At 42.3% G+C, this 25,371-nt stretch overlaps 1 protein-coding gene across 1 annotated transcript in view; it reads left to right on the plus strand.

Annotated features, from left to right (window-relative positions):
• The window catches only part of TMEM164 (transmembrane protein 164), a 100,535-nt gene extending 75,287 nt beyond the window's left edge, over positions 1-25,248 (plus strand). The window contains exons 4-6 of the mRNA XM_050965170.1: positions 17,543-17,621; positions 23,468-23,568; positions 23,963-25,248. Of these exons, the coding sequence (XP_050821127.1) occupies positions 17,543-17,621; positions 23,468-23,568; positions 23,963-24,166 (384 nt within the window). The 3' untranslated portion in view covers positions 24,167-25,248. The remainder of the gene's footprint in view (positions 1-17,542; positions 17,622-23,467; positions 23,569-23,962) is intronic.
• Positions 25,249-25,371: the final 123 nt, after the last annotated feature.

Raw genomic sequence — 25,371 nt, forward strand, 5'->3', positions numbered from 1 at the left:
AGGGTCAATGGTAAGACAGACTGACTCGCTGACTCTGACCCTCATTAAAAATGCCAGTAGATTTAAGAGACATCTATTTTCTTGTGCATATAGTATGTATATACAGTGCTTGTTCACTGAAACACCCTTCAAGGGCTCTGAGAATATGGAGTGTAGGTAAATGTCATTCTGTTTAATGACTGATGTTCCATGTTGATGGAAAATATGGTACTTGGTTGGTTACAGAAATTTTGTTATAGTTGCACTTATAGTAGGTATCATTTATCAGGTGTGTGTGTGTGTGTGTGGGAGCTCTGAAATTTATTTGCTTAATGAAATATTCCTGTAACTCACCAGCTGGCTAATCTATGAAGGGAGTAATGATATTCATTAGCAAGATTACTGTGTGCTTCAGCTGAGTGAAGTTGAGGTGGTAAGTGTCATCATAAAGCCAGATACTGGTTGTCCATTTGCAAATCCTGACAGTCTTACTAGCATTGATCTGCATAAAATCAAATTAGTCTCATTTGTATTGAATTTTATTAATCCTCCTACATGGTTTTGGTTGATTACTTTGGTATCTAGGACATGTGAAGGTCCATCAACCTGGGCATATAAGCATTTTTTCTAAAAATCCAAAACATTTTATTGAGAGACCATACAATTTCCAGAACAAGTGTATTAACAGCATTCACCTGCAGGATTACACTTTATAAATAAAAATGAAAAATAGTTTCTTGTGGTACTTAAGGTAGAAAAATGTAAGGTTAAAGATGAAAAATCAGTGTTGGGTTTTTTTTTCTTCCCCTTTTAATGCTGTGAGTCCCTCTCTGTAATTTAGTATGAGGCTCTGCCATAATTGATATAAAACTCAAAAGACCAAGTACCCCCAGATGTGAAGAAGGTACAATGGAGGGCAAATAGAATGATTTTGAGCGAGAGGAACTTTGAGAGTTCGTTGGAATGATGAGCCACTGAACTTACTTTCTGAATGGAATAAATAAATTATATTCGTGTTTCTCAACTGATGGGTTGAAAATGTTGTTACAACCTAAAGCAAAGAAATCACAGAATGTCAGGGTTGGAAGGGATCTCAGGAGGTCATCTAGTGCAACCCCCTGCTCAAAGCAGGACCAATCCCTACCTTTTTTTTTAATCCCCCCCTCAGATCCCTAAATGGCCCCCTCAAGGATTGAACTCTCAACCCTGGGTTTAGCAGGCCAATGCTCAAACCACTGAGCTATCCCTCTCCCCAAATAACTCTTGGAACAAATAATCTTGTTCCTTCTCCTTGCACGCTCTTATCCTTCAGGCTAGGCTTATCACTATCACCAATCCATTTATTATTCTTATTTTTATAGTAAATATAAGGGATTATGAAACTTTTTGACTTTGACTGAGTGGTCACCAACCTGAAGAGGCTGAGAATCACAGGATTAGGTGATGCAAAATCAGATTGAGTCACTGTTAAGTGTAAGAACAAATGAGGCATGAGTATGAGAGAAATAAGCAGCTGAGGAACACTAATGCTGAATTGCTTTGCATATAACTATGCGCATTAATTTCTACAGTGGAGCTGTTCTGCTTGAAGCTGGCATTTGGCGTTTGCCAAATAAATGTAATGGGATTACTCATGTGCTTAAATTTAGAAGTGTGCTTATCTTACCGATTCAGAGATCATAGTTAACATGAGCATCTAGGACAGTGTAAAGTGTTTCTGAAGTTAAGGTTTCTGTCTTGAAATGAATAATGTTAAATATATTTTTTTAGAGCAGGATTGTTTAAAGATGCTGCATATGATGCTGCTGCTAAAAGAATAATTTTAAATTTAAATGCTGGGTTTGGCGCACTCGGTTTGAAATTCATCTCTATGTAGAGTGCTGGAAAATGGCCTAAACACCACTTAAGCATTAAAAATAAGAGTTTTACCTGAGTAAGAAGATCTGCACATTTAAATCCTGGTATAGTCAGCGTGCAGCAGATCCCCTTTGAGACCTAGTAATTCCAGAATATAGACCATGGCGCACAGGCCAAGCAATGCATGAGCAATTGAAAATTTGACAAATAGTCATAGCTTCTGGGCATTAGGCCGTAAACTACTGTGGTAGTAACTTTTAACTATATTCTACGTATTTTTTTCTGTGCTACTGAGCAAACCTGTTATTGCCATCTGATAAATGTTTTTGTGGTGCTCTGCAGAAAGGGTCCTGGCTCCTTCTAAATTGTTTTGTGTCTACTTTTTGAAATAGAACAAGAAGTTCATAACGGTGAATTATTTTCAAGGTGTAGAGCAGCAAAAGGTTGAGTGAAGATGATAATTTAAATGGGAGCTAATTGGGAGAACTGGGGAGGGAAATAGTGGCAAAATTTTTCATTTCTATGTTACGTCAAAATTTTGTGTGATTTTTGAAATTTTGCAGCTGGCTGTGACAGTTATTTAAGAAGTCCTCAGAAAACTGATTAAGTAGAATGCATAGTGTGGGTATTTGCTTGAGTTGTTAGTTATACATTCCCTCTCCTATTTATCCCCTACCTCTTCTCTACTTGATTCTTTTATTTCAAAGGTACCAGGGATCTAGCTTCTAGTAACAGAAGATAGCTCTCCCTCCTGCACTAAGACCTGGGCTTTTGCTCAGGGGCTCCCATATGTGTGGGGAGAGGAGTGTGGAGCAGCAGCAGAATCATTTCACACCAGTTAGTGGTGGTGGTTTCATCGGAGTCCTCATCATTAAAATCTTTTATGTTTTGGGTCTTTAGTTCTGTAATAAAGATTCTCTGTAAACGTGTCCACGTTCTTCCATCTCTATCTACTCCCCTCCATCCATGATGTCTCAAATGTATTCTGAGCAGCCTGTTAGAGTTGTGAAATGTTTCACTTCTGTTAAACAGCTGTTTTTTAAAATGCTCTTGCTTATGACTCCTGGTGTAAATAATAGGTGTTATGGTGATAATTATAATAGCTGCTAACACACAACACCATAGATTATGAAAATTTAATTACTGTTCATGATAGTTTGTGAGGCATTAATTGCTGCTTATGGACTCCACTTTCAGTATAAGCATGTCTTTTAGAGCTCTGGATGTTTGTGCTCATTACAGGCTGAATACACTGAATTTCTTCAGGATTTGTCTCTTCCTTTCTAATCGGGATAACTACCTATACCAATTCCTACAGTGGAGCAGTTCTGGCAATTATAATGTTTCATAACTAAGAAATATGTCTGCTGCTAAAGAGAAAATAATCAAATGTACGTTTAAATCTATAAATATGTGCTTAAAATGTGTGAAGGCTGGACTAGACTGCTATCCATAATTTAGACCTAAATACAACCTATGATTTCAAGTAGAATTTATATTCAATTTATTTGGTGCTACTGAGTTCACTGGGGCCAAGATTTCATCCATTGTTTGTAAGTTACCAGTGCAGTGTCAGGAACCTCTTAGTGGGTGACAACCAGGGAGTGAAATTGACCAGGCTCATCCTACATGAGTAAAGTATCAACATAGTGAAAAGTAAAAATGAAATTCTCTGTTTTTTGGTGGCGTGTCAGTAATGTGGGTAGAGAGGCTTTAAAATGCGACTGTCCCATTCTGAAGTAAAAAAAATCTGCCTGCTCACAATTCTCTACCTAAAAAGACAATAGTTCCAAGTTGGAGGGATGTTAGCAGGTGTTACTAAGTCATACTGACATACTCAGGGTAGAATCCAGTTTGATACAATCTATGTTGTAGCTGAGCTGTCCAAATGGAGTTAAATCTGCATGATTGCTTGTCTGTTCTTCCGTTTGTTCTTAGTTCTGTGCAGTTGCATTGTAACATGGAATCAGGAGAGAAAATCATTGCAGGAATTCAATTTAACACCAAGAGTAAGTTAATATAAAATGTGTTGTTCCTACAAGAAGTTTTTTTTTTTTTTTTTTTTAAGTGCCCCAGTGTTGAACAACTGCTACAAATTTAGACACAGACACCAGCTAATTGGAAAACATGCAAGATTAGATACTTGGTACCAGACTCTTCTAATCTAAGGTTCACCTCACTTTCAGTGTATTGGTGGATAGTGGGGATACATATTACTTGTTTGGGAGCACTGGAGATTCTTCAGGGAATATTCAGATGCTTTCAGCTTCACTTGAAATTCTGCGACTAATTATGTTTGGAGGATCCCAAGACCTTTTGTCCTGTATCATATACCTTTGAAGTAAGCCTAAAACACATTTATGGTTTAGCATCTTGCACGATGTAGCGCTGGTCTCTATTTTCTATCCTTCTCTGGTGTAGGACTATATGGGTGCTGTTTTGCGGGTCTGCTACAGTGGCCCAAATTCTCTGCTGGTCTAAATGAAGGCAGCACTGTAAATTTAAATGGCGTTTCACACATTTATACTAGCAGAGAATTTGGATCATTGACCTAAAGGTACTCAAGTAGTTCCCTTCAAGTTTAATAGAATTGCAATAAATTAGAATTCACACAACGACTTTGTTCCTTTCTGTCTCCTATGTGACCCTTTCTTGAAAGAATTTGACTGTCGGGAATGGAGTTTGATTCCGGCATTTCTTAGACATACGTGCTACGTGGTGTGTCTGTGGTCATCCTGTGACCAGGTGGACTTCTCCCTCCACTACAGATTTGTTCTCCTGTTTTTCATTTTTGCCATATGGTTAGCAAAACAACTCCCCAGCTTAACTGAATCTCTTGCCCGCAATCCCAGCTGCTCTACGCTTGCCTGAGCGACCCCATCTTGTCTCCTGATCTCCTTCGTGCCCACCTTCATCCTTTATCTTACTCTTCTTAACCTCAATTTCATCTGGCACTTTCCCCTCACAATACAATCATGCTTTAGTAGCGCCCATCTTAACAGAAAAAACCCAACCCTCCCCCCGACCTCACTTGCCTCTCCAACGACCACAGCATCTCCCTTCTATCTTTCCTCTCTAAGCTCATTATATGTCTACAATTGTCTGGATTTTCTCTCCACCAGCTCCATTCTTAGAATCTGGCATGCCCCTTTCATTCCAGTGCAGTCTCCTTTGCCAAAGTCTCAAATGAATTCCTCCTAGCGACCTAGCCAAAGATCAGAACCAGAACTCCAGTCTCATCCTCCTTGACTTTTCAGCCACCTTTGACACCATCAAGCATGTTCTTCTACTTGAAATCTTGTCCTTCCTTGGTTTCCGTGACTCTTCTCTGTTGGTTCTCCTCCTACTGCTCTAATCACATTAGAGCAGGGGTGGGCAAATTATGGCCTGGGAGCTGCATTTGGCCTTCCAGATGTTTTAATCTGGCCCTGGAGCTCCTGCTGGGGTGCGGGGTCCGGGGCTTGTCCTGCTCCAGCTGGGGGGTGGGGTTGGGAGCTTGCCCCACTCTGCGCAGCTCCTGGAAGCAGTGGCATGTCCCCCCTCCGGCTCCTACATGTAGAGGCAGCCAGGGGGCTCCACATGCTGCCCCCGCCCCAAGCGCTGCCCCTACAGCTCCATTGGCCGGGAACTGCGGCCAATGAAGCTGCAGGGGCGGCACCTGTGGACGGGGCAGCGCCTCTGCGTAGGAGCTGGATGGGAGACATGCTGCTGCTGCTTCTGGGAGCTGCTTGAGGTAAGCGCTGCCCGGAGCTTGCCTGACCTCCTCCCCTGCCCCAGCCCCGATCCCCCTCCTGCCCTCGAACCCCTCGGTCTCAGCCCAGAGTCCCCTTCTGCACCCCTAACCCCTCATCCCCAGCCTCATTCCAGAGCTTGCTCACCCAGCTGGAGCCCTCACTCCCTCCTGCATTCCAACCCCGAATTTTATGAGCATTCATGGCTCGCCAGACAATTTCCGTACTCAGATGTGGTCCTCGGCCAAAAGTTTGCCCATCCCTGCTCTAGAGGATCCTCCTTATCACCTGTCCAGCTTTGTGTGGGTTCCATGGGGCTTTCTCCTCGGTCCACATCCTCTACAGGTTATTGCTAGGTAGTCTCATCACAAACACAGATTCAACTACTATTCTGCTCTGTGCTGATTACTCACAGCTTTAACTCTGTACTCCAGACTTGTCTTTGTCTGTCCAAGCTAAAATATTTGCCTGTTCTCTGACATCTCTTCGTGGATGTCTAGCTGTCAGCTCAAGTTTAACATGGCTAAAACAGAACCCTTAATTCCCAACTACCTTTCTTGATCACTCTGGACAACACACTATCCTGCCTGTTTCTCAGGCCCATAACATGGGCATCATCTTTGACATGGACCCCTTATGTCCTCATATCCAGGCTATGTTTAAATCTTAGATTCTTTCTGCATAATATCTCTAAGGCAAAGCCTTTCCTATCCATCCGTATAGTTAAATCTCTCATCCAGGCTCTCATCATGTTTGAATTTCCGTAATGTCCTTCTCTCTGGCCTTGACAAATGCAGTCTTACCTCACTCGTGTCCTTTCATAGAAGGTAGCTGAAAATACCATTTTGCTAGCCAGTAGCTTTGACGATGGCACCCCCCCCCTTTGACTCCCTCTGCTCCTCCTCCTCTATCGCATCAAACATAAACTACTTGTCCTCACTTTTAAGGGCCCTAACAGCCTATTCCCACCCTACCTATATCTCTCATTCACTGTTGAAATGTTGACTTTCACCTCTGATCAGTCCCTCGTGCCACCTTCCATTGGTTAAATTTTCAAACAAGCAGTGCTTTCTCCCATGCTGCCCTTCGCACTTGTGAGGAACGCCACCTAAATATTTGCATAGCCACTTCCTTGTTCTCCTCAAAACTCTCCTTTGGCATGATGCCTGTAGGAAAAACTTGTTAGGCCATGGATGTGCTGAGAACTTTGTTTATCATGTTGACTAATATTGTTTCCTTGTACTCCCTATCTGTCTGTCTGTATCTAGTCTTACAAACAGAGCATACAATCTAAGTGTATAGCACCCAGTACATTGGGGTTCTGGTCCACGAGTGGTTCCTAGGCACTATGACAATATAAATAATTAATGATATACAGCTGTGAAATGTATCAGACATCTCATAGGCAACAGATGTTTAATGCTGAGCTAAAGTCCTCTTTTGAGCAGCCTGCTAATTTATCAGCAATTTCAGCAACCTGCCCAGCCAGACATGCATCAACAAACCATTGCTGAATACAGAGATGAAGCAAATGGGATGCAGCAGAAAATGACAGGTGTACTACAGTGCTGTGTGCACTCCAGGGTACTGACAACAGCAAGTGGTAAAACATGTGGGGTGAAAGATAAATATTATTCTACAGACTAGTGAGTGTGTGCCAAGGAGTTAGCAGCGGATGGCAGGATTCAAGATGACAATATCCCGTAATATTTTATGTATTCAGGCTACTGCTTGAATGACTCAGTTGGTGAATTTTCTGTTTTAAGAATTAGCAGTATTGTACTGGAGGTGGGAAAGGAAATGTAAATAATTTGGGAACATATAAGAACATAAGAATGGCCATGCTGGGTCAGACCAAAGGTCCATCTAGCCCAGTATCCTGACTTGGACAGTGGCCAATGCCAGGTGCCCCAGAGGGAATGGACAACATGTAATCATCATGTGATCCATTCCCTGTCACCCATTCCCAGCTTCTGGCAAACAGAGGCTAGGGACACCATCCCTGCCCATCCTGGCTAATAGCCATTGATGGACCTATTCTCCATGAACTTATCTAGTTCTTCTTTGAACCCTGTTATACTCTTGACCTTCACAACCATCCTCTGGCAAGGAGTTCCACAGGTTGACTGTGCGTTGTGTGAAAAAATACTTCTTTTTGTTTGTTTTAAACCTGCTGTCTATTAATTTCATTTGTTGACCCCTAATTCTTGTGTTATAGCTATGGACATAATGTATGCAGCATGATACATAAGAGCTAGAGACTGGGAATCTAGAGACATGTTCTGTTGTAGTTTTTGCCACTGATCTGTTGCGTGAGAATTAGCCAGCTTAGTTTGTATTGCAGAGAACTGGCTGTTGGGTGACTAAACTAAGGATGGCTATTCCAGTGAGGGCTGGGTATTAGATAACTGGGCCCTCAAATTTAAGGTAATCTCTCCTTTCCTTCTTAAATTTAACATTTTTTTTCCAGAGGAAAAAGACCATCCTAGAAAAAACTTTTTTACTAATATATGCGAGAGTGTGCTTTTTTTTTTTTTTTTGGTTGAGGAATATATCAGTCTGTAAATGTTCTCTCTCTCTCTCTCTCTCTTTCGCGCTCTCTCAAAAAAAAAAAATCTGCTAAATACATCCTACAAAGGGTGAGAAAGACACAGCACCTCTGATATTGCACAATTTTTTTTTTTTTTTTTTTTTTTTTTTTTTTTTTTTTTGCACAAAGGAAAAGTTACTGAATGAACCAGTGGCACTCTTGTTCCAAATGTAACCTGTTTAAAGTTCTGAGCTTCCCTTTATGCCCACAATAGTCTGTTTGGATCCTAATTTAATGAATGACATTTAAGCTACACCAAAAGTATTCAAAGGCATTGTAAGTATTCCTATGAGAGGTATATTGTAGTTTAATCGTAAACTAGCAAATGAACAAACATTCTTCTGAAAAGGAAATTTTTATGAATCTTTGGATCGGTATCAGATCTTTGTGGTATTTCGGTCAGAACTCTTCCTTAAAATAAAATCCCAATATTTTCATAGCTATGCTGATTTGTCTGGCTACTGCTCATGGAAATAGTAAAGAGTTGAGATGTTCATTGACGTTCCAGTTGAAAGCTTTCTCAGTTGGTAAATGCTAACCTTTCAGTGACTCTATTCATTAAAAATTTCTGACTGCAATGGGTACCTAAGATGATGATGTGAAAAAGTACAACTTTAACTATCAGGTCTGTTTCTGCAGGTGAATTAAAACAAACAAACATACGTTTACCTACCTTGGCAGATAACCTCTCCACATGGTATATAATTGCCAACACTGACTAGCCTTGGTAAAAGACATATCAATTTATGTTGTTTCTTTACTAGCTAAATATTCCTGTGAGCATTTGTAACGCTATTTACTGAGCATGTGCAGCCGGAAGTCAGTCTCGTAATGCATCAAAATATTTGTTGGACCAGAGACAAAACAGTTGAGTTTTTCTTCAAAGTGAATGTTCATCAGAACACTTGTTTTCTTTCCAGGAAGTAGGGGATACTTTTGTTCTTATTTAAGATATGATCCATTCTCTAAGACAGTGGTCTCCAAACTTTTTTGATCGCGCACCCCTATCAGTGTAAAATTTTTGAGCACGCACCCCCTGCCGCCCCAAACACGCGCAAAAAAAAAAAAAAAAAGGGAGGGGGGCGCTCTGACTCCTGCCCGAACTGCTGAAGCAAAAAAAAGGGCGCTAGGACTCCTGCCTGAACTGCTGAAGCGCCGCTCCTCCTGCCATGTACCCCGAAGGATTCTCTTGCGCACCCCACTTTGGAGACCACTGCTCTAAGATATTAACATTCCTTGCTTATTTTAAACAATCTGTAAGAAAGTAAGGTGAATTAAAAGATCTGTGTGATGGGGAGAGAAGGAAGGAAATGAAGGAAATTCAAACTTTCATGTACCAATATATGGTCTCAGCAGGGTGAGAGAAGAAATATGAGAGCCCAAGATACTTTGTGTTCTATGACAGTGGCTCTGAACCTTTCCGGGCTACTGTACCCCTTTCAGGAGTCTGATTTGTCTTGTGTACTCCCAAGTTTTACCTCACTTAAAAACTACTTGCTTACAAAATCAGACATAAAAATACAGTAGTCTCACAGCACAGTATTACTGAACAATTGCTTACTTTCTCATATTTACCATAGAATTATAAAATACATCAATTGGCATATAAATATTGTACTTACATTTCAGTGTATAGTATAGTCTATAGAGCAGTATCAACAAGTCATTGTCTCTATGACATTTCAGTTTGTACTGACTTCACTAGTGCTTTTTATTAGCCTGTTGTAAAACTAGCAAATTACTAGATGAACTGATGTACCCCTCAGAAGATCTGTCTCCCCCAGGGGTATGTGTACCCCTGGTTGAGAACCACTGTTCTGTGATATGAAAAAAAGGGCACAGGTTAGTCCTTGATCGTGTAAGCCACTCCACAGTTACAGATGTATGGAACTCTGTTAGTAGGGTGCCAGATGGGTGCAGAGGTTCACCTACGCAGATCAGTTTGCAGTATTGCAGCCACAGTGAGTAGACTCCAGTGTAGCTGTCACAAAGACTGAAAGTACTTGGGCAGTAATTGGTTTTGCATGACCCTTCATATTGCATTAACAAGACTAGAGAAAATCTCTCTGCTGGGTTTAAAGCTTTATGTTTTGTCAGCTGCTGTCCTGAAAATGTTGTGGATGAAATTAAAAATAGGACAAGTCTGGAGGTGGTGGGTTTGCTGTCTTTGCTGAGCCTGCTGGGATAGATGGTGCAGTTATGGCACTCCCAGAAGCTATTGTACTGTTTAGATCCAGAGATGTGTGCATTTTAAATATGTAACAGAGTCAAACTTGGATCAGTATTTACTGTGAAGCTGTCCATGGGACCACGATTATATTTGCCACATTATGAGTGTCCTAGATTTTCTATTTGGTTGACCTTTATTTAGTGAGGTATGAACTACTTTTGTATTCTAAAGGATTTGTCCTAAACATTATTGTATTGTAGAGGTTTTTTTTTGTTTTGTTTTATTTATTTTTTTTTTTTAGTGATGCCTCAAGGGGAAAATAACACTTATTCTGCAGATTGAAGGACAATTTACCGCATTTACCATCTCAGGCTCTGTCCCATAAACACTTAAGCACATGCTGAACTTTTTCTCATGTGAAATGACTCACATAGGCAAAGTTAAGTATGTAGTTAAGTGTTGTTGCATTTGTCATAGAATATCAGGGTTGGAAGGGACCTCAGGAGGTCATCCAGTCCAACCCCCTGCTCATAGCAGGACCAGTCCCCAACTAAATCATCCCAGCCAGGGCTTTGTCAAGCCTGACCTTAAAAAACTCTAAAGAAGGAGATTCCACCACCTCCCTAGGTAACCCATTCCAGTGCTTCACCACCCTCCTAGTGAAAATTTTTTTCCTAATATCCAACTTAAACCTCCCCCACTGCAACTTGAGACCATTACTCCTTGTTCTGTCATCTGGTACCACTGAGAACAGTCTTTTATTGTGTCTCGGGTAACACCAATCACTGGTGCAGGTCAAGTATTTAAAATAATAATAGAGTTTAAAAAAAGAACCCCTACAGGTGACACTGTTGGGAGCAACCTTGCCTAGCATTGCTAGTTAGACAGCAAAGCTAGCTTGAGCTTTTTGGTCAATTTCATTTTTCTGGTAGTGATGGACTAAGACCAAATCCCCTTGGATGTTTCCAAAATTTGGGCAGAATCTGAATTCTGGGGCTATGACCTATCTTGACTTTTCTGGGTTTTGTTCACTAGCAAAAATACTTTTTTGGTTATCCAGTGTGACAGGGGCAGCTCCCATTCTTCTGTTACCTGAATCCCCCCAGATTTTTCTTTTCTACAGTACGTTCACAAATACATGTTCATTTTTTTGCGCCCTAGTCTGTGCTCATGCATACTAGGACTTCCCTTTGGTAGCAGGTGCAGCCTGTTGGTCTCCACCACTCTGGCCCTTGCTAACTGAAAGTGTGAGTTGGATGAAACTGCTGAATAAATCCTAATTTAAAACGTTGATACTGTACTTCTCTCTATCAAAATAAGATAGTTTGTGGAGCAGAATAGCCCTGAGGACAACTGTTGGTGGAGATGCCTGGATGAAACTGAGATTGTCGTCAGGGTTCATCAGCATTTACGTAAATTAGTTCAGAATATCTAGGAGTGTGGCAGGAAATTTGAATAAAACAGTTTGCCTGTAAAATATCAGAAAAAGAATTGGTGTAAAGAAACGTTAAATGAATGTGCTGCTTCAGAATCCAGTACAAATGTCCTTGTGCAGCTGGCACCATTCTATACCCTTGATGCTCTTTATTTTAAAGGGTCCTGCTATCTACAGACTTTAATGCTAGCAATATTTTAACAGTTTTTGTTTTTCTCTTCTCTCCCCCCGCCCCCGGCGTTAGAATATGGGAAATACCCTTGCTGATTCATGCTAGTTGCCTGCCTGGTGCCCAGGCCAGAGAGTTGTGCAGATCCTGTGGAAATAATTGGTATCATATGTCAGTTTCTTGGCAAATCATCTGCTTTGGCTTCTTGGAGAATTCCAACTCCTTGCAGGACTCAGTTAAGCTGTATTTATAGTATACTTGCTACTATCCAAATGCACTCATCAAATAACTTTTAGTTTGCAGGTGTCCGGGCTACACTGCAAAAAAACAAACACCCCTGCCCCCCTCCAAAACCTTGTGGCAGCAAGTCTCAGAGCCCAGGTCTGCAGACTCAGGTTTGTGCCACAGGGCTAAAAATAGCAGCATAGATGTTCTTACTCAAGTTGGAGCTTGGGCTCTATAGCCCAGCAAGGGGGGTGAATCTCGGAGCCCAATCTCCAGCTCACCTGGGAACATCTACATTGCTATTTTTAGCCCCTTAGAACAAGCCCGAGTCTGTAGACATGCGCTCTGAGACTTGCTGCATGTGGTTTGTTTTTTTTGTTTTTGCAGTGTAAATGTACCTTATAAGGCGGTTATCCTGAATATTGACAACTTGTTTCTTCACTGTAGAAAAAGCCATTCATAGCCATCACTAGACCAATAGGTAGATGCTCAGCTGTCCAAGGTTCCTGCAGTAAAGGCTGGTTCCAAAGCCTAATGTAGTTAATAGAAAGACTTCATCAAATTATTCATTAGGGCTATAGCCAGCCTGCCTAAGGGCCACAAGAACTTGTGTGCACAGAAGACTGCTCTCCATGCCAGTGACTCCTCTTTTTGCCATACCACTGTGTAAATCTGATGGGAATCTTAGATGAGAGGCCGTCCTTCAAAATTCCATGCATCACACGCTGCTTCTCCTTTCCAAGCAGTAACAAGGCTGCCATGTGTTCAGATGAAGTAGAAAATTCACTAGTCGTCCATAGCCTGCCCTTTTTTGGGATGAGAGCGGCAAGACTTCTTGTAATGTGTTCTCTGTTCTTGGAAGCTATCCAATAAACCCTTTAGCATGTGTCCTGGGGAGGGCTACATTCAATCTGCATCATGCTGGGCTAGTATTAGGGACAAGCTGCAGATGTGGCATTATGAGTTATGCTCTTTACTGAAAAAACAATATGCCAAATATGTTCTAAAGCAAATTTTGATAGAAAATGTAACACTTGAATAGTTTGAGAGTAAATTTTCCAAAGCATCAGCATATTTTGATCATGGGCTAGTCTGATGCAGAGGGTTTGTGTGTGTGTCTGTGTGTGTGGCAATTTGTTATAGAATAAACAATGCATAATTTGCTATCCATGTTAAAAATTCTTTGGGTAGACAGTAAATTTCCCAAGAAATTTCTGAACTCCACAATATCCGTATGTTTTAATATTGAAACCACAAGCAACAAAGCCAGTAATCTTCAAAAGGAGAGACATTTTACTGGTTATTTGAGTAATGTGGGCTGTGGTTTCCTTTCATTTTAACAATTATGGGGACCTAGAATAGATGGTTAGAGAGGGATGAAATATCTGCTAGTAGAAGAAGACAACAGTTCATCCATCTTTACCTGTCTTGGACCTTTGCTTGTTTGAGTGTTCTAAGAAAAGGAATCAAGTTTGAAGAGTCTCTTCCTAATGCCATTTAAAGTATGTTAGTTTTTCCATGGCTAGTGGGTCCTGTCTCCTGGTGACTCAGCGCTTTTTACATCAAGTTGTTCGGTCTCTCTGAGCTGCTATAGTACATTGTACAACAACCAGCATTTGGGAGCTCTGTTCACCTCCTCTGACATCGTGTGTACCTCTCACATGGTAATCCTAGGAGAGCCACTTTTATATTCAGAAGCTAAAAATGTCTGATGTTCTGTCCTATTTTCAGAAATGGCATTAACTGTGATGCATCAGTGCTAAAAGGCTGTCAAAAGAGGTAAATGCCAAGTCACAGTGCAGGAGCACACCAGAGAATAGAAGTTAGATGGCGAGGACCTACTCGGTCATCCAGTCCATCTCCCTGTCAATTCAGGATTGCTCCCTATAGTATTCTGTCTAATGTCTTGCCCAGTTTAGTTTGAACTTTCCCAGGCAGTTGGGTTTCTGCTGCTTTCCCAGGAGCCTGCTCTGAAGACTTTACTGTTGGGAAAGATTTCTTGACATGGAGGCTAGCTATATCCCTTTCTTAATATTGCCCCTGAGAGGCAGGGTGAGCCATGTTGGTGGTAACCTGCAAGGAGAGGGGAGTTTGGGACTGGCAGCCAGAACATAATGTCCAGCCCACCTCAGTCACCAGAGAGTGTGAAGCTCCCAGGGGCTGGGAGGTGGATATGAGGCCAGGGACAGTGGCCTGGGCCTCTCCTTTGCCCATTGCCGGGGACGTCTTTGCGCCTTGAAGTTAACACCATCCTCAGGAGGTCTGGCTTTGGTTCCCTCAGTGAGAGGAGAAACCCACGGGGGCCTGGCACCCTTAGAGGTGGTCCCCAGGGCTACCTGGGGAGGGGCAACTGGGGCAATTTTCCCTGGGCCCTGCAGGGGCTGCCATGAGAATATAGTATTCTATAGGATTGCAACTTTTTTTTATGGAAGGGGCCCCTGAAATTGTTTTGTCCCAGACCCCCTGAATCCTCTGGGCAGCCCTGGTGGTCCCCTTTCAGCTTGTTAGGTCTGGGTTTAGGGACCTTGAACCTTTTGGCTTGCAGTTGCTTACCATGCTTTATGTTCATGTTCACATTTCAGAGCCAAATCAACTCAAGCAAAGAGTGTTCATCACCAGTCTCATCTTGTGTGCTGTGGGCAGGACACCTCCGCAGTGCTGCCTTCCCTTTGACTTATAAAATGGGCATGGTAAAACTGTTGTGAATAGAGGTGACCTGCAGAATTCCTTAAATTCTGGATTGGCAGGATTGGATTGCCCTCTTCACTTGCTATGCACTAGTAAGTGTGTCACTATCTTTGTTCTTGGTGCATGCATGTTTCATGGAGCAAGCAACACACCCAAAGTGAACACTTGCTAAATCCTAGCAGTGAGGTGAATCAGTTGTTCTGTACAGCTTTACAGTTCCACTCATGTTTGTTTTGTTCTTTCTCTTTGTTGTAGCCTGGCTATACAGTGTAAGTCTGTTTTTTGGCATTTAGATGCCTTACTGTGTAGAAAGGAAGTCTGTGTTGTCTATGCCACACCAGGAAATGCTTTTGCATAATTAGTCAGACCTCAGAACAAACAATCTTTCATGGCATGAAAATGTCGTTTTGTTTAATTCAGTAAAAACTGTAAAACACTGTTGCAACAAAACAAACTGTCCTCTGTTCTCAAGTGTGTCCTGAGTGTGGAGTTTGTATAACTGACCCTCATGTTGACTCAACTAGTGCAAAAGCCCTTATGAAACCATAGACAATGGATGGAGAAGGCTTCTCAGCAGGAGCAAATGTTGCATGTTTATATCTGGAGCTATTCTTTCTAATTCTCAGGCTGTCCAAGTGGCAGAGCTACAAATCTTTTTCCATTTGCTAAAGCCATTTTAAGCTCCTTTCAAGCTGATTGATCTCTGATTCACTCCCTTACGCCCAAGTGTCTGTCAGGAAATAAGCCAGAAGAGAGAAGAAAGGGTTAGGATGCAGAAAACTTCCAAGAGTTCTTGCAATGCTTTGCCTTTGTGGAATATTGTTTAATATTTTTATTAGACTATTTGAACAATCTGTTTAAAAAGAGAGAATTTGTATGGAATGTCTATAATTCACTTCCCTAACAGTTGCATGAACATCTTGGAGTTTGCAGTCAGGACCCTGGCAGTGCTGAGCATAGTCAGCCATTGTGAATCAGGGCTAGCAGAGTTGCCTGTTTAAGGAGATTCTTACACTGGAGTGTGGTCAAAAGAAAATATTTTGTGCAAATAAGATTTTTGCCAATAAATTCCTATCCTGTCTCTCTGGTGCTATTAAATCTTATTTGAAACAGTTTCATTCTCAGTCCATCCTCTCTCTTCACTTATCCCTCTTCAGTGAATCCATAACTCTGTTTAATGCATTGGTACCTGATGACTTAGAAGTTGTTATGCTGCTGCCAGTTAACATCATGACGTCGTTATAAGCACAATGTCAGAGCGAGCTGTGCTTCAGGGAACGCTTCCCCTTTCTACCAATAATCAAAAAATCATAACTCTGATTACTAATACAGATGGGCCCACAACAGCAGTGTTTGGATCTGGATTAGCATCAGGTTACGGTTCGGGTCTGAGATTGAACCAAGGCCAATGATTGGGTTTGGGTTGGATGGTATAAATTTTGTTGAGCTGTTCTTGTGAGATTTGAGCCTAAAATGATGGTAAATATTGTCCAATTTTCACAACTGAACTAGATCAGAAAAACAGGTATATCTGACCTTGGAAGTGAACCAGAACTGTAACTATGGAGGCTGTTATGGAGTCTGGTATTCGAATCCAACTCCTCTCTGTCTTCCTCCCCCAAATTTCAAACTTGAAGTTCTGGGAATTTCCTTTCCATGTCTCTCAAGCAACGTTAAAATCCAGACTTGTGCTTCTCCCTGTGAATTTTGTTGATTTAAGAGCAGGCTGGCACAGTTACGCACTAATGTATAGTTGCTGTATTTTACCAGATCGGGTGGTTTCACGTTTACAAGTAAGATGGCTCTCTAGGAGGGTACAGTTTTATTTTTTCTATGTATTCTAAAGAATCTTGTCTACAAAGTGGGCCTTTCCTTCACTTTTTTGCACAGACTTGGAATTTGGTTGTGGGCTTTCTTTGTATGTGCTTTGTCATCCCTTGCAGTGAGTTATACTTCTTCTCTCTTTGAATAGCATAGAGGTTTTGTGCCTTACGCTGCTAGTAATTGGACAGAAGCAGTTTACTGAGGAAGAGCAGAGAACTGGCTCAGTGAGTTCCTCTTTTGTCTTTCTCCCGGGCTGTCCCTTGTCAGGGTTGCCTGGCTGCAAGTATTACACTGTTTTGTTTTTGTATTTGCTATTGGAAAATCTAGATGGCCAGTGCCAAGGGTTAATACAGTTGCCACCCCTTCATTAACACATGTAGGTGGCAAAACAGTGTAATTGCAGTGTGGCTTTTGAGGATGTGATGGCTGACAATTCAGTTGGAATTTGGCCAGAAATACCGCATAATTATTTAGCTCCGGTAGGGATGGTTGATTTTTAACATCAGTCTGGGACAGTTTCTGAGTTAGTGTTGAACCACTGTCTCAGGTTGATGAGATACAAAGTAAATAATGGTGGTGGTTTATTTATTACAGGGACTTCCAACACAGATAATTGCATTGTCTGCCTAATTTTCCCCACGGTTTCACTAGGAAAAGGTGTTCTTCCCTTCCTAACCTAACCTGCTAAGTAGTGATGTTACTCTTGTTATCATTGCTTTTACCTTCTAGCCTGCAAGTGTCTGCATTTTGGTGGCGCCAGAAGAGAAATGATCCCTATGCTGTGTATGGATAGTTATGCAACATACTTTGCGCTCACAAGAGATGCTTTGTTAATCATAAAAAATGCTTATTCATGTTTTCCTTGTTTCCTCAGCTTCCCTTCGAGGTGGAAATTTATTACATCCAGCATGTGATGCTCTATGTTGTGCCCATCTATCTGCTGCGGAAAGGAGGTAGGTCTGCAATCAGTTTGAGCCATATTACCCTACTGATATCTGATAGGTTGGAGTTAACTAACTAAGCACAACTTGTTTCATTAAGTCTCCAGTTCTTCTAAGGCAACACTTTGCTTTACCTGCCATTAGCACACCGGGATTGTTATTGCTGTTTATTATTTGTTTTGAGGTAGCGCCTAGAAGCCGTTGATATGGCCCAGCACCCCATTGTGCTAGGTGCTGTACCACCACAGAACCAAAAGACATTTCATGCCTCAAAGAGCTTACAAGTATGCATCGGCCAAACACGTTCTCTTCCTGTCACCTTGTAACTTCAAAGACACGTGAAGTCTTTCTTGTCTTTTCTTGTCTTTTTGACCAAGGTTTGTGGTAAAAATACACTTGATTGCAGGAGTTTTTAATTTTTGTTAGTTTTGTATTCAAGTTTTCAAATTTTATGTAAACTTCGGCCCATTAATATAGTCGTTGTGGATGCCTCCAAGCATGGAGCACCTGGGGAGAACCCTGTTCTTAATGAACAGGGAGGATCTCTCTTGCAGCACTAGCTCCCCAGGTTATTATGAATCAGTCAGTGTAAAGCACTTAACTGTGAAGCTTTGAGGAAATCTAAGTGCGAGGTATTGGTGAATCAGGGATAGCTCCTTCATTGCCCCTTCCTAACAAAATAATTTAGTTCTTCTTCGAGTAGCATCCCTATGGGTGCTCTCCTTCTGGTGCGCATATGCCTTCGATCAGAGATTTTCGATATCAGTACTCATTCTGCACACATATGCACCCTACGTGCCCTGTATCAAGGCTACATAGGGCTACGCGGGCAGATCTCCTCAGTTCCTTGTCAACTGCCTGGACTCGAGACTGAGAATTCAAAGTGTCCGCTTCAGTTGGCCAAGCTTGCACTGTCTAGTTTGTTAGCTGGCAGTTTATTTTTTTTCTCCCTAAACCACAGCAGAGCAGGAGGAATGCGAGTTTACGCACACAGTGTCAGGAGGGCATTAGCCTTCTACCTGGATTAGGAAGTCTCCCACATCATTCGCGTCAATTGCTGACAGATCTAAAAGGTATTCGATCTCCACCTGGAGACACTCTAGTTGGATTTCTGAATATATCATTTCCTGTTATCAATCTCCCGATATACAACCTCGGAACCTCCATTCCATAAGATCTCTTTCTACCTCTGTGATGCTATTCAAGAAAGAGAGGTTACTCACCCTGTGCAATAACTGGAGTTCTTCAAGATGTGTCCCCTTCATGGGTGCTCCACTACCAATCCTCCTTCCTCTCTGCTTCGGGGTTTCCTCTCTGGGATTTTGTGGTGGAGAAGGAAGTGTAGGGCACATGTGTGGGCCGAATGGGCACTGCTAACAAAAATTGCTGATTGAAGGTGCATGTGATGCATGCACATCTGAAGTGGAGCACCCACAGGGACGTACATCTTGAAGAACTCCAGTTACTGCACAGGATTAACCATTCATTTATGTTAATGTCTCAACAAGTAGTAAAGTTGGGAATGTTACAGACTTCTAATTAGTGCACTAGAGAATGGAAAACACCTTGTTTTCTTAGCATATATTCTACATTGTACATAAGGAGCTAAACCAAACTATGCTGTACTCCCATCCTGGGACTTGACTCGAGATATTTCCAAGTTTCTGATGTTTTCCTCTTCTGGTTTGATCTCACTGGAGATCTTGTAGCCTTATATATACTTTAGCCCATGTAATTCCATATTTGTTTTGCTTTGAGGCATTGTCTAAGAGTGTCTCTTGGAGGCTCTCTTTTAGTGTTTGATTTCTGGAGTATTTTGTATGGGTTTGTCCTCCCATCTGGGACTGTGTCCTGCAACAGGAATGGCTCAGTGTAGTAAGTCTTCTCCACCTCTTCCGTCCCTGTGGCATTGTTCTGGCGCCCGCTCTTTATCAGTTTACAGCTATCTGCTGCCATCTAATGTTAATGTGAGAGCAGTGAACTTCCAGGCTGACACGTTCTGCTGGCTAACAGACATCTTTTGCAATCATCCTTGGCTCAGGCTATGAAGCCAGTTGGTTCCAGCTTGTTTTACAGTTGGACCCTGTGGTAGCACCCTTCTTACCTGATCAATTAATATCTCGTTAACACAGGACATTGAACTATTGTACAGTATTTGTGACCCCAGAGACTGGTTCTTGCCAAATCCATATTATGTCTATTCTCGGGAAAACGTGAATTCTTGACAAACTTGGTGAGGTCCAGCACAGGTAGAACAGCTACAAAAATGATCTAATGTCTGTAGAACCAATGCTAGAAAATTATTTCCTCTGCGCATCTCACTAGCAGACCTGGTTGAAACACTTTTTGACTCAATCACAGATTGCCTTCTGCAGTAACGATATCCCATGTGGCTTGATCTGTGATCATTGACCTTCAGCAACATGCAGTAATCGGCCTATAATCTATCTGTATACCTTGGGCAGAAGTTTGTATCAGATTATGATTATGTGGATTATGACCTGGGGAAATAGGTTACCTGTGCAGCGAAATAATAGCTCATTGGACTTGGGAGCATATTAGAATGGTGCAGAAGTTTGATAACGGGGACAGTGAGCCTTTCACTTCAAGGTCATCGGTTTTCAGTCTAGCCCATTACCTAATGGCTGTTTAGTTTATGTGAACTGAGTTGGTTGTAGTCCAGTTCCTGGTTGATGCATCAAAAAGGGACAGTCTGAATTTGTTAGTTCTAAGACGCCACAAGTACTCCTCTTCTTTTAGTCTGAAGTATTGTGGCATTGACTGATGCTGGCAGCCTCATCCCAGGGCCATGGCTCAGAGAGACAACTGTGTGTCAAAGTGGTCTTTCAGAACAGGAAGATGAATGGTATGGCATAGAGAAAGGTTACACAGGTTCAGCCCAAGCAGCTGCAGTGTGTGAGAGACTGTAAATGTAGAATTCCAGTTCCACTTTACCAGCACCAGGATATTTTTAAAAATACACCATTCTAGTTATGTAGAAATTTTTGTGTGTGTCTCTTCATATTTTGTTCACTCTCATTGTGATCCCGTTCACTGTGGCAGGCAAGGCAAGGTCACATAACACTGCCAACCTTGCAGCTTCTGCTTTGTGTCTGTCCTGAATGGTGCGGGGGCCCTACCTTGCTCAGGTTTGGTTGAAAGGCTAGTGTGATGCTGACTGCTCACACTCCAGTGTTGCACAGTAAGCAGGATGAGCTGCCTTGTCCTGACTGGGATCTGTGCTGATTAACTTCGGCCTTCTAGGGAAATGAGATGTTTTCCTCCCCCTTCCTCCTGCCCTTCTGCTCCCCACCCCCGTCCACTTTGGACATTCTGGCACATCATAGATTTCCTTTCCCTCCTTCCTGTTTGTTTAATTTTCTCCTCAAATTACATACACCAGTTCTGGGGACACATGTTCCGTTCCCTTCCCTCCCCAAGTGATTGAACATCGTCCTCAGAACAGAGACTTGAGAGAGAGGTCATGCACCAAGGGCCAAATCCTTGGCCCCCTGTGTTGTGACTCTGATGGTGCAAAGAAGATGTAATGCTGGTTTAACTGGCCAGCAGCTTGGTGGATGGAGTAGAGCTGCAGATAGCAGCTTCCTTACCAGCCCTATCCCAGCCCCAGGCTTTGGGGTTGTATCTGGGGCAGTTCCATACCCTGTTGATTCCTGACTGCCAGTACTAGTGTTATACAGCTGAACAGAAAGTAGCATTCCTGAGGCAGCTGTAATTTACTCCGGGTATCAGTCAGTCTGTCCAGCTGCAGGATTGGGAGGAGGGGCATAAAATGTGGTATAAAGCCTCTTGAGCTGCACCACGTATGCCTTGGAGACAGCGCAGGATTTGAGTCTGTCTTGGACTTTAGAAATCAATGTACAAAAGGATTGTAAAATGGTGGTGAGGATTTAAATATATGAAAGCAGTCTGTAAATGATTATAACACCTAGGAGAAGACACCATGTGCCATATGTACGTGGCAGCTAAACAGCTGATTTAGGATTGCTTTTTTCTGAGTTGTTGGGGAGAAGCAGCGTAGATTATTTTTTCTGCTGTATATTTAGTCTGGTACTTGCTAATTAAGCTGGAAGCTGGTCAATAACCTTCTTGTAATTGTGTGTGGATGCTGCGCTGCCTCTGTGATATCAGCTAATGTACATTTTTGCTCAATGGAAACAGATGAGAAATTCAATTTGTATTTTCTTTGACTCATCATTTTTTTATTTTAATTTAAAATTTTGTATGTTAGTGGGGTTTGGAAACCACATTAATTCTTTTTCTGTTCCCAACATAGCACAGCCAGGGAGTATTAATTAAAAAATCAGATGCACTGTGCCTGAGAATGCTTTCATGGGAACTCCCAAAGGCTTTCCTGTCCTGTAGATCCTAAATCGTGTCACAGTGTGTTTAGCTGCCATAAGACCCTGGTTCAGGTGTGTAAGAGCTAGGCACTACTGGGGAAGTGTTGCCTTTTCAATAACAAGTGATCCTGCTGAATGTGCAGTTACTTGTTTCTCCAGTGGAGATAAACTCTGGGTAGACACACCTCTATAGCCTTTTCCATTTGTGGAGCGCAGCCTCTCATTAGCTGACATACTTGACGGTGTCATAGGGTTGCCAACTTTCTAATTGCACAAAACTGAACACTCTTGCCCTGCCCCTTCTCTGAGGCACTGTCCCCTCCCTCTGTTGCTTGCTCTCCCCCACCCTCACTCACCTTCACTGGGTGGGGCCGGGGATTGGTGTGCAGGATGGGGCTCTGGGATAGGGCTGAGGGGTTTGGAGTGTGGGAGGGGGTGTGGGCTGTGGGGTGGGGCCAGGGATGAGGGGTTTGGAGTGCAGGAGGGAGCAGGGAGTTGGGGGTGTGGGGTGCTGGCTCTGTGAAGGAGTTTGGGTGTGGAGGGGGCTCAGGGTTGGGGCAGGGGGAGAGGTGCAGGCTCCAGCTGGGCGATGCTTATCTCAGGCAGCTCCCGGAAGTGGCTGGCATATCTAGCTCATAGGCAGAGGGGCCAGGGGGGCTCTGTGCGCTGCCCATGCCCGCAGGCACTACCCCTGCAGCTCCCATTGGCTGTGGTTCCTGGCCAATGGGAGCTGCAAAGCCGATGCTCAGGGTGGGGACAGCATGCAGAGCCCCTGTTCCCGCCCCTGTGCCTAGGGGCTGCAGGGAAATACCGGCTGCTTCTGGGAACCTTCCTTAGCCTTGCTGCACTACCAACTGGACTTTTAGCGGCCTGGTCAGCAAGGCACCAGGGTCACTTTTTTGACTGGGCATTCCAGTCAAAAACCAGACGCTTGGCAGCCCTGGACAGTGAGATGTGATTATACAGTCCTTCGTCCTGTGCATTGATGGTGCAAGTTAATTGCATAGTTATCAGCAGATAATGCAGTAACATCCACACACATTGCAGTGTAATTGCATTGCAGTGATTTAACACGTCCTATTGTGGTAACTGTTATTTGTTTAGTTCTGTTCACTCTGTAGAATGAGCTGGGCAAAGTAATAACACCTGCTTCCGATGGGTGTAATACTTGAATACCTTGACTGAAGCACCTCTGAAAATCAGACTGTATATTTATGGAGTAAAATTAACACTCCTTGTTTGCTTCTGTGGCCAAGAGAAATCCTGTTTCAGTGGAAAACAAGCAGGATTAGTGAGAGTTAATGTCTTGTATAGTGTTTAGTGATCAAATTAAGACATCTAGCCCTCAACGCTGGATCAGAAAGAGGGAAAAGATGAGTATATTTCAGGTGAAAAACAAGGGTGTCTCAAGTATTCACTATCATGAAAGTTAGTTACTAGGTGGAATCACAGTAATTCAGTTAAATATTAATACTTTTTTTTTTTTTCTTAAAGGTATCTACACTGCAGAGCCACTTTGCAATTTCTGGTGGGCTCTGTTATCCACGGGCCTGATGTTTGTCTATCATTTTAGCATCTTACAGATTCTGGGACTGGTAAGTGACTACTCATAAAGTAAATATTTGGGCCAAAGTGTTTAGTTGCAAATGGGTGCCTAATTTGCTGGGGCAATTATGTGCTCAAATTGGGCAATTGCACGTGCTAATGGCTACTTGTGGTCATTTGCATGTAAGTCACGCCATTCACACACACACATTTTACCATGCACAAATTAGACATGCAGTTGCATACGTACTGAGTGCACAACTGCTTGCCTTACTTCTGAAAATCTGACTGTGTGCTGAATAAATAGGTAAGTGAGAATTGCAAACATACTAACTTGATTACTTTGATTTTTAGGGGAGTTAGGAAATCCCCATTTTAGGTTTCTGAGTCAATACAGCACAATATAAGATTGATTTATAAACTTGTTATTGTCCCTTTCCACAGGTCACGGAAGTGAATTTGAACAACATGTTGTGCCCAGCCATCTCGGATCCTTTCTATGGGCCCTGGTATCGAATCTGGGCATCTGGGCATCAGACTATCATGACCATGGCTCATGGAAAACTTATAATATTGTTCTACAGTGCTGTCCCCGTCTTTAAATATGGTGTGGATTTGCTTAGACTCCCATCTAAGAAAATAGACTGAAATTTCTCCCTGAGAAGTAGCACTTATAGGAAGACGAGGTACCTGTATTCATATTGGAGAAGAAAGAGGAGAATGAAAGGACAATGTGTTAGTGTGTCATGTCTGCTTCCCCTCCCTCCCCCCTCACTATTTCTTGCCTCAAAAGATCTCTACAATAGAGTGAGGATTTTCTTCTTTCAACTGCTGTTTTTCACTGCCCGTAGTCAATGGCAAAATTAGTGGCCTTATTCTGCAAGAAGTTGGTGTTTCTTACATATTTTATGCAGATTACAATGGAACCTTCCTAACCCACACTATATAATTACCCCAGAAAATGGCAGGCGCCTGTCTGCATCCCAGCAAAGAGAGTGGCAGTACAGTCCCCTTCTCAAGACTTTTTGCTGTGTATCCTTCAGTACATTTACTGATTACATTATAAAGTATAAGAAAAAGCTGAATTACTACTCTAACTGAAAGTGAACCAAGCCCAATTCGTAATGCATCATCCTGGATTAACTTCCATTATATGAATTTTGCTAGTTGGTGAGTAAGTGAAGCAATATGCTGTGGGTCTCCCAGTTATTTGTGTGAATTAGTGAGGTTCTATTGCACTACTTTAAGCTGGTTGAAGATAATGGGGAACTAAAGAATCATTCAAAATATGTTTTTAACATTTATTTTTTAAATTGGATTATTTCTTTCTCAGCTGCTATGGATCTTCACCTGTTTGGTTTGAGCCCAGCATAGTAACACATTTTGAGGATGCTCTGACTTGAATGCATGAAAAACCATCAGGTTGAAATAATTGTTTTAAAAAATCAATCAGGGTGTAAATTGTGATGGGTGGCATTTCATCTAGTCCTTCAAGTTGCCCCGGAACAGAAAGAAATAAGAATTAAAGGGACACTGTCAACCTGGTTTAGACTGAGAAAACAAATTACAAAACCCCATGTGAAGAGTTTTTTAATTCATGCTTTAAAAATTTTTTTGCCCTGTGTTCTGTATTGAACAGACGAAGAGAAACTGCTATTCTGGTTTCTCTCGCTAAGCGTCTACACACCGTATGCAGTGATTTAAACTAAATCAGTGCAACTCTAGTCTGGTGGCAGCTGGTGTATATATACCAGCAGAGCTTGTTTCATTTGCTACTATAGCAAGCTGTACTGCTAGAAACACCTTTATACTGGTATACCTGCCTCCACATAGGACACTGCACTGATTTAACT

The sequence above is a fragment of the Gopherus flavomarginatus genome, chromosome 8, assembly GCF_025201925.1.
Source record: "Gopherus flavomarginatus isolate rGopFla2 chromosome 8, rGopFla2.mat.asm, whole genome shotgun sequence".
Taxonomy (NCBI): domain Eukaryota; kingdom Metazoa; phylum Chordata; order Testudines; family Testudinidae; genus Gopherus; species Gopherus flavomarginatus.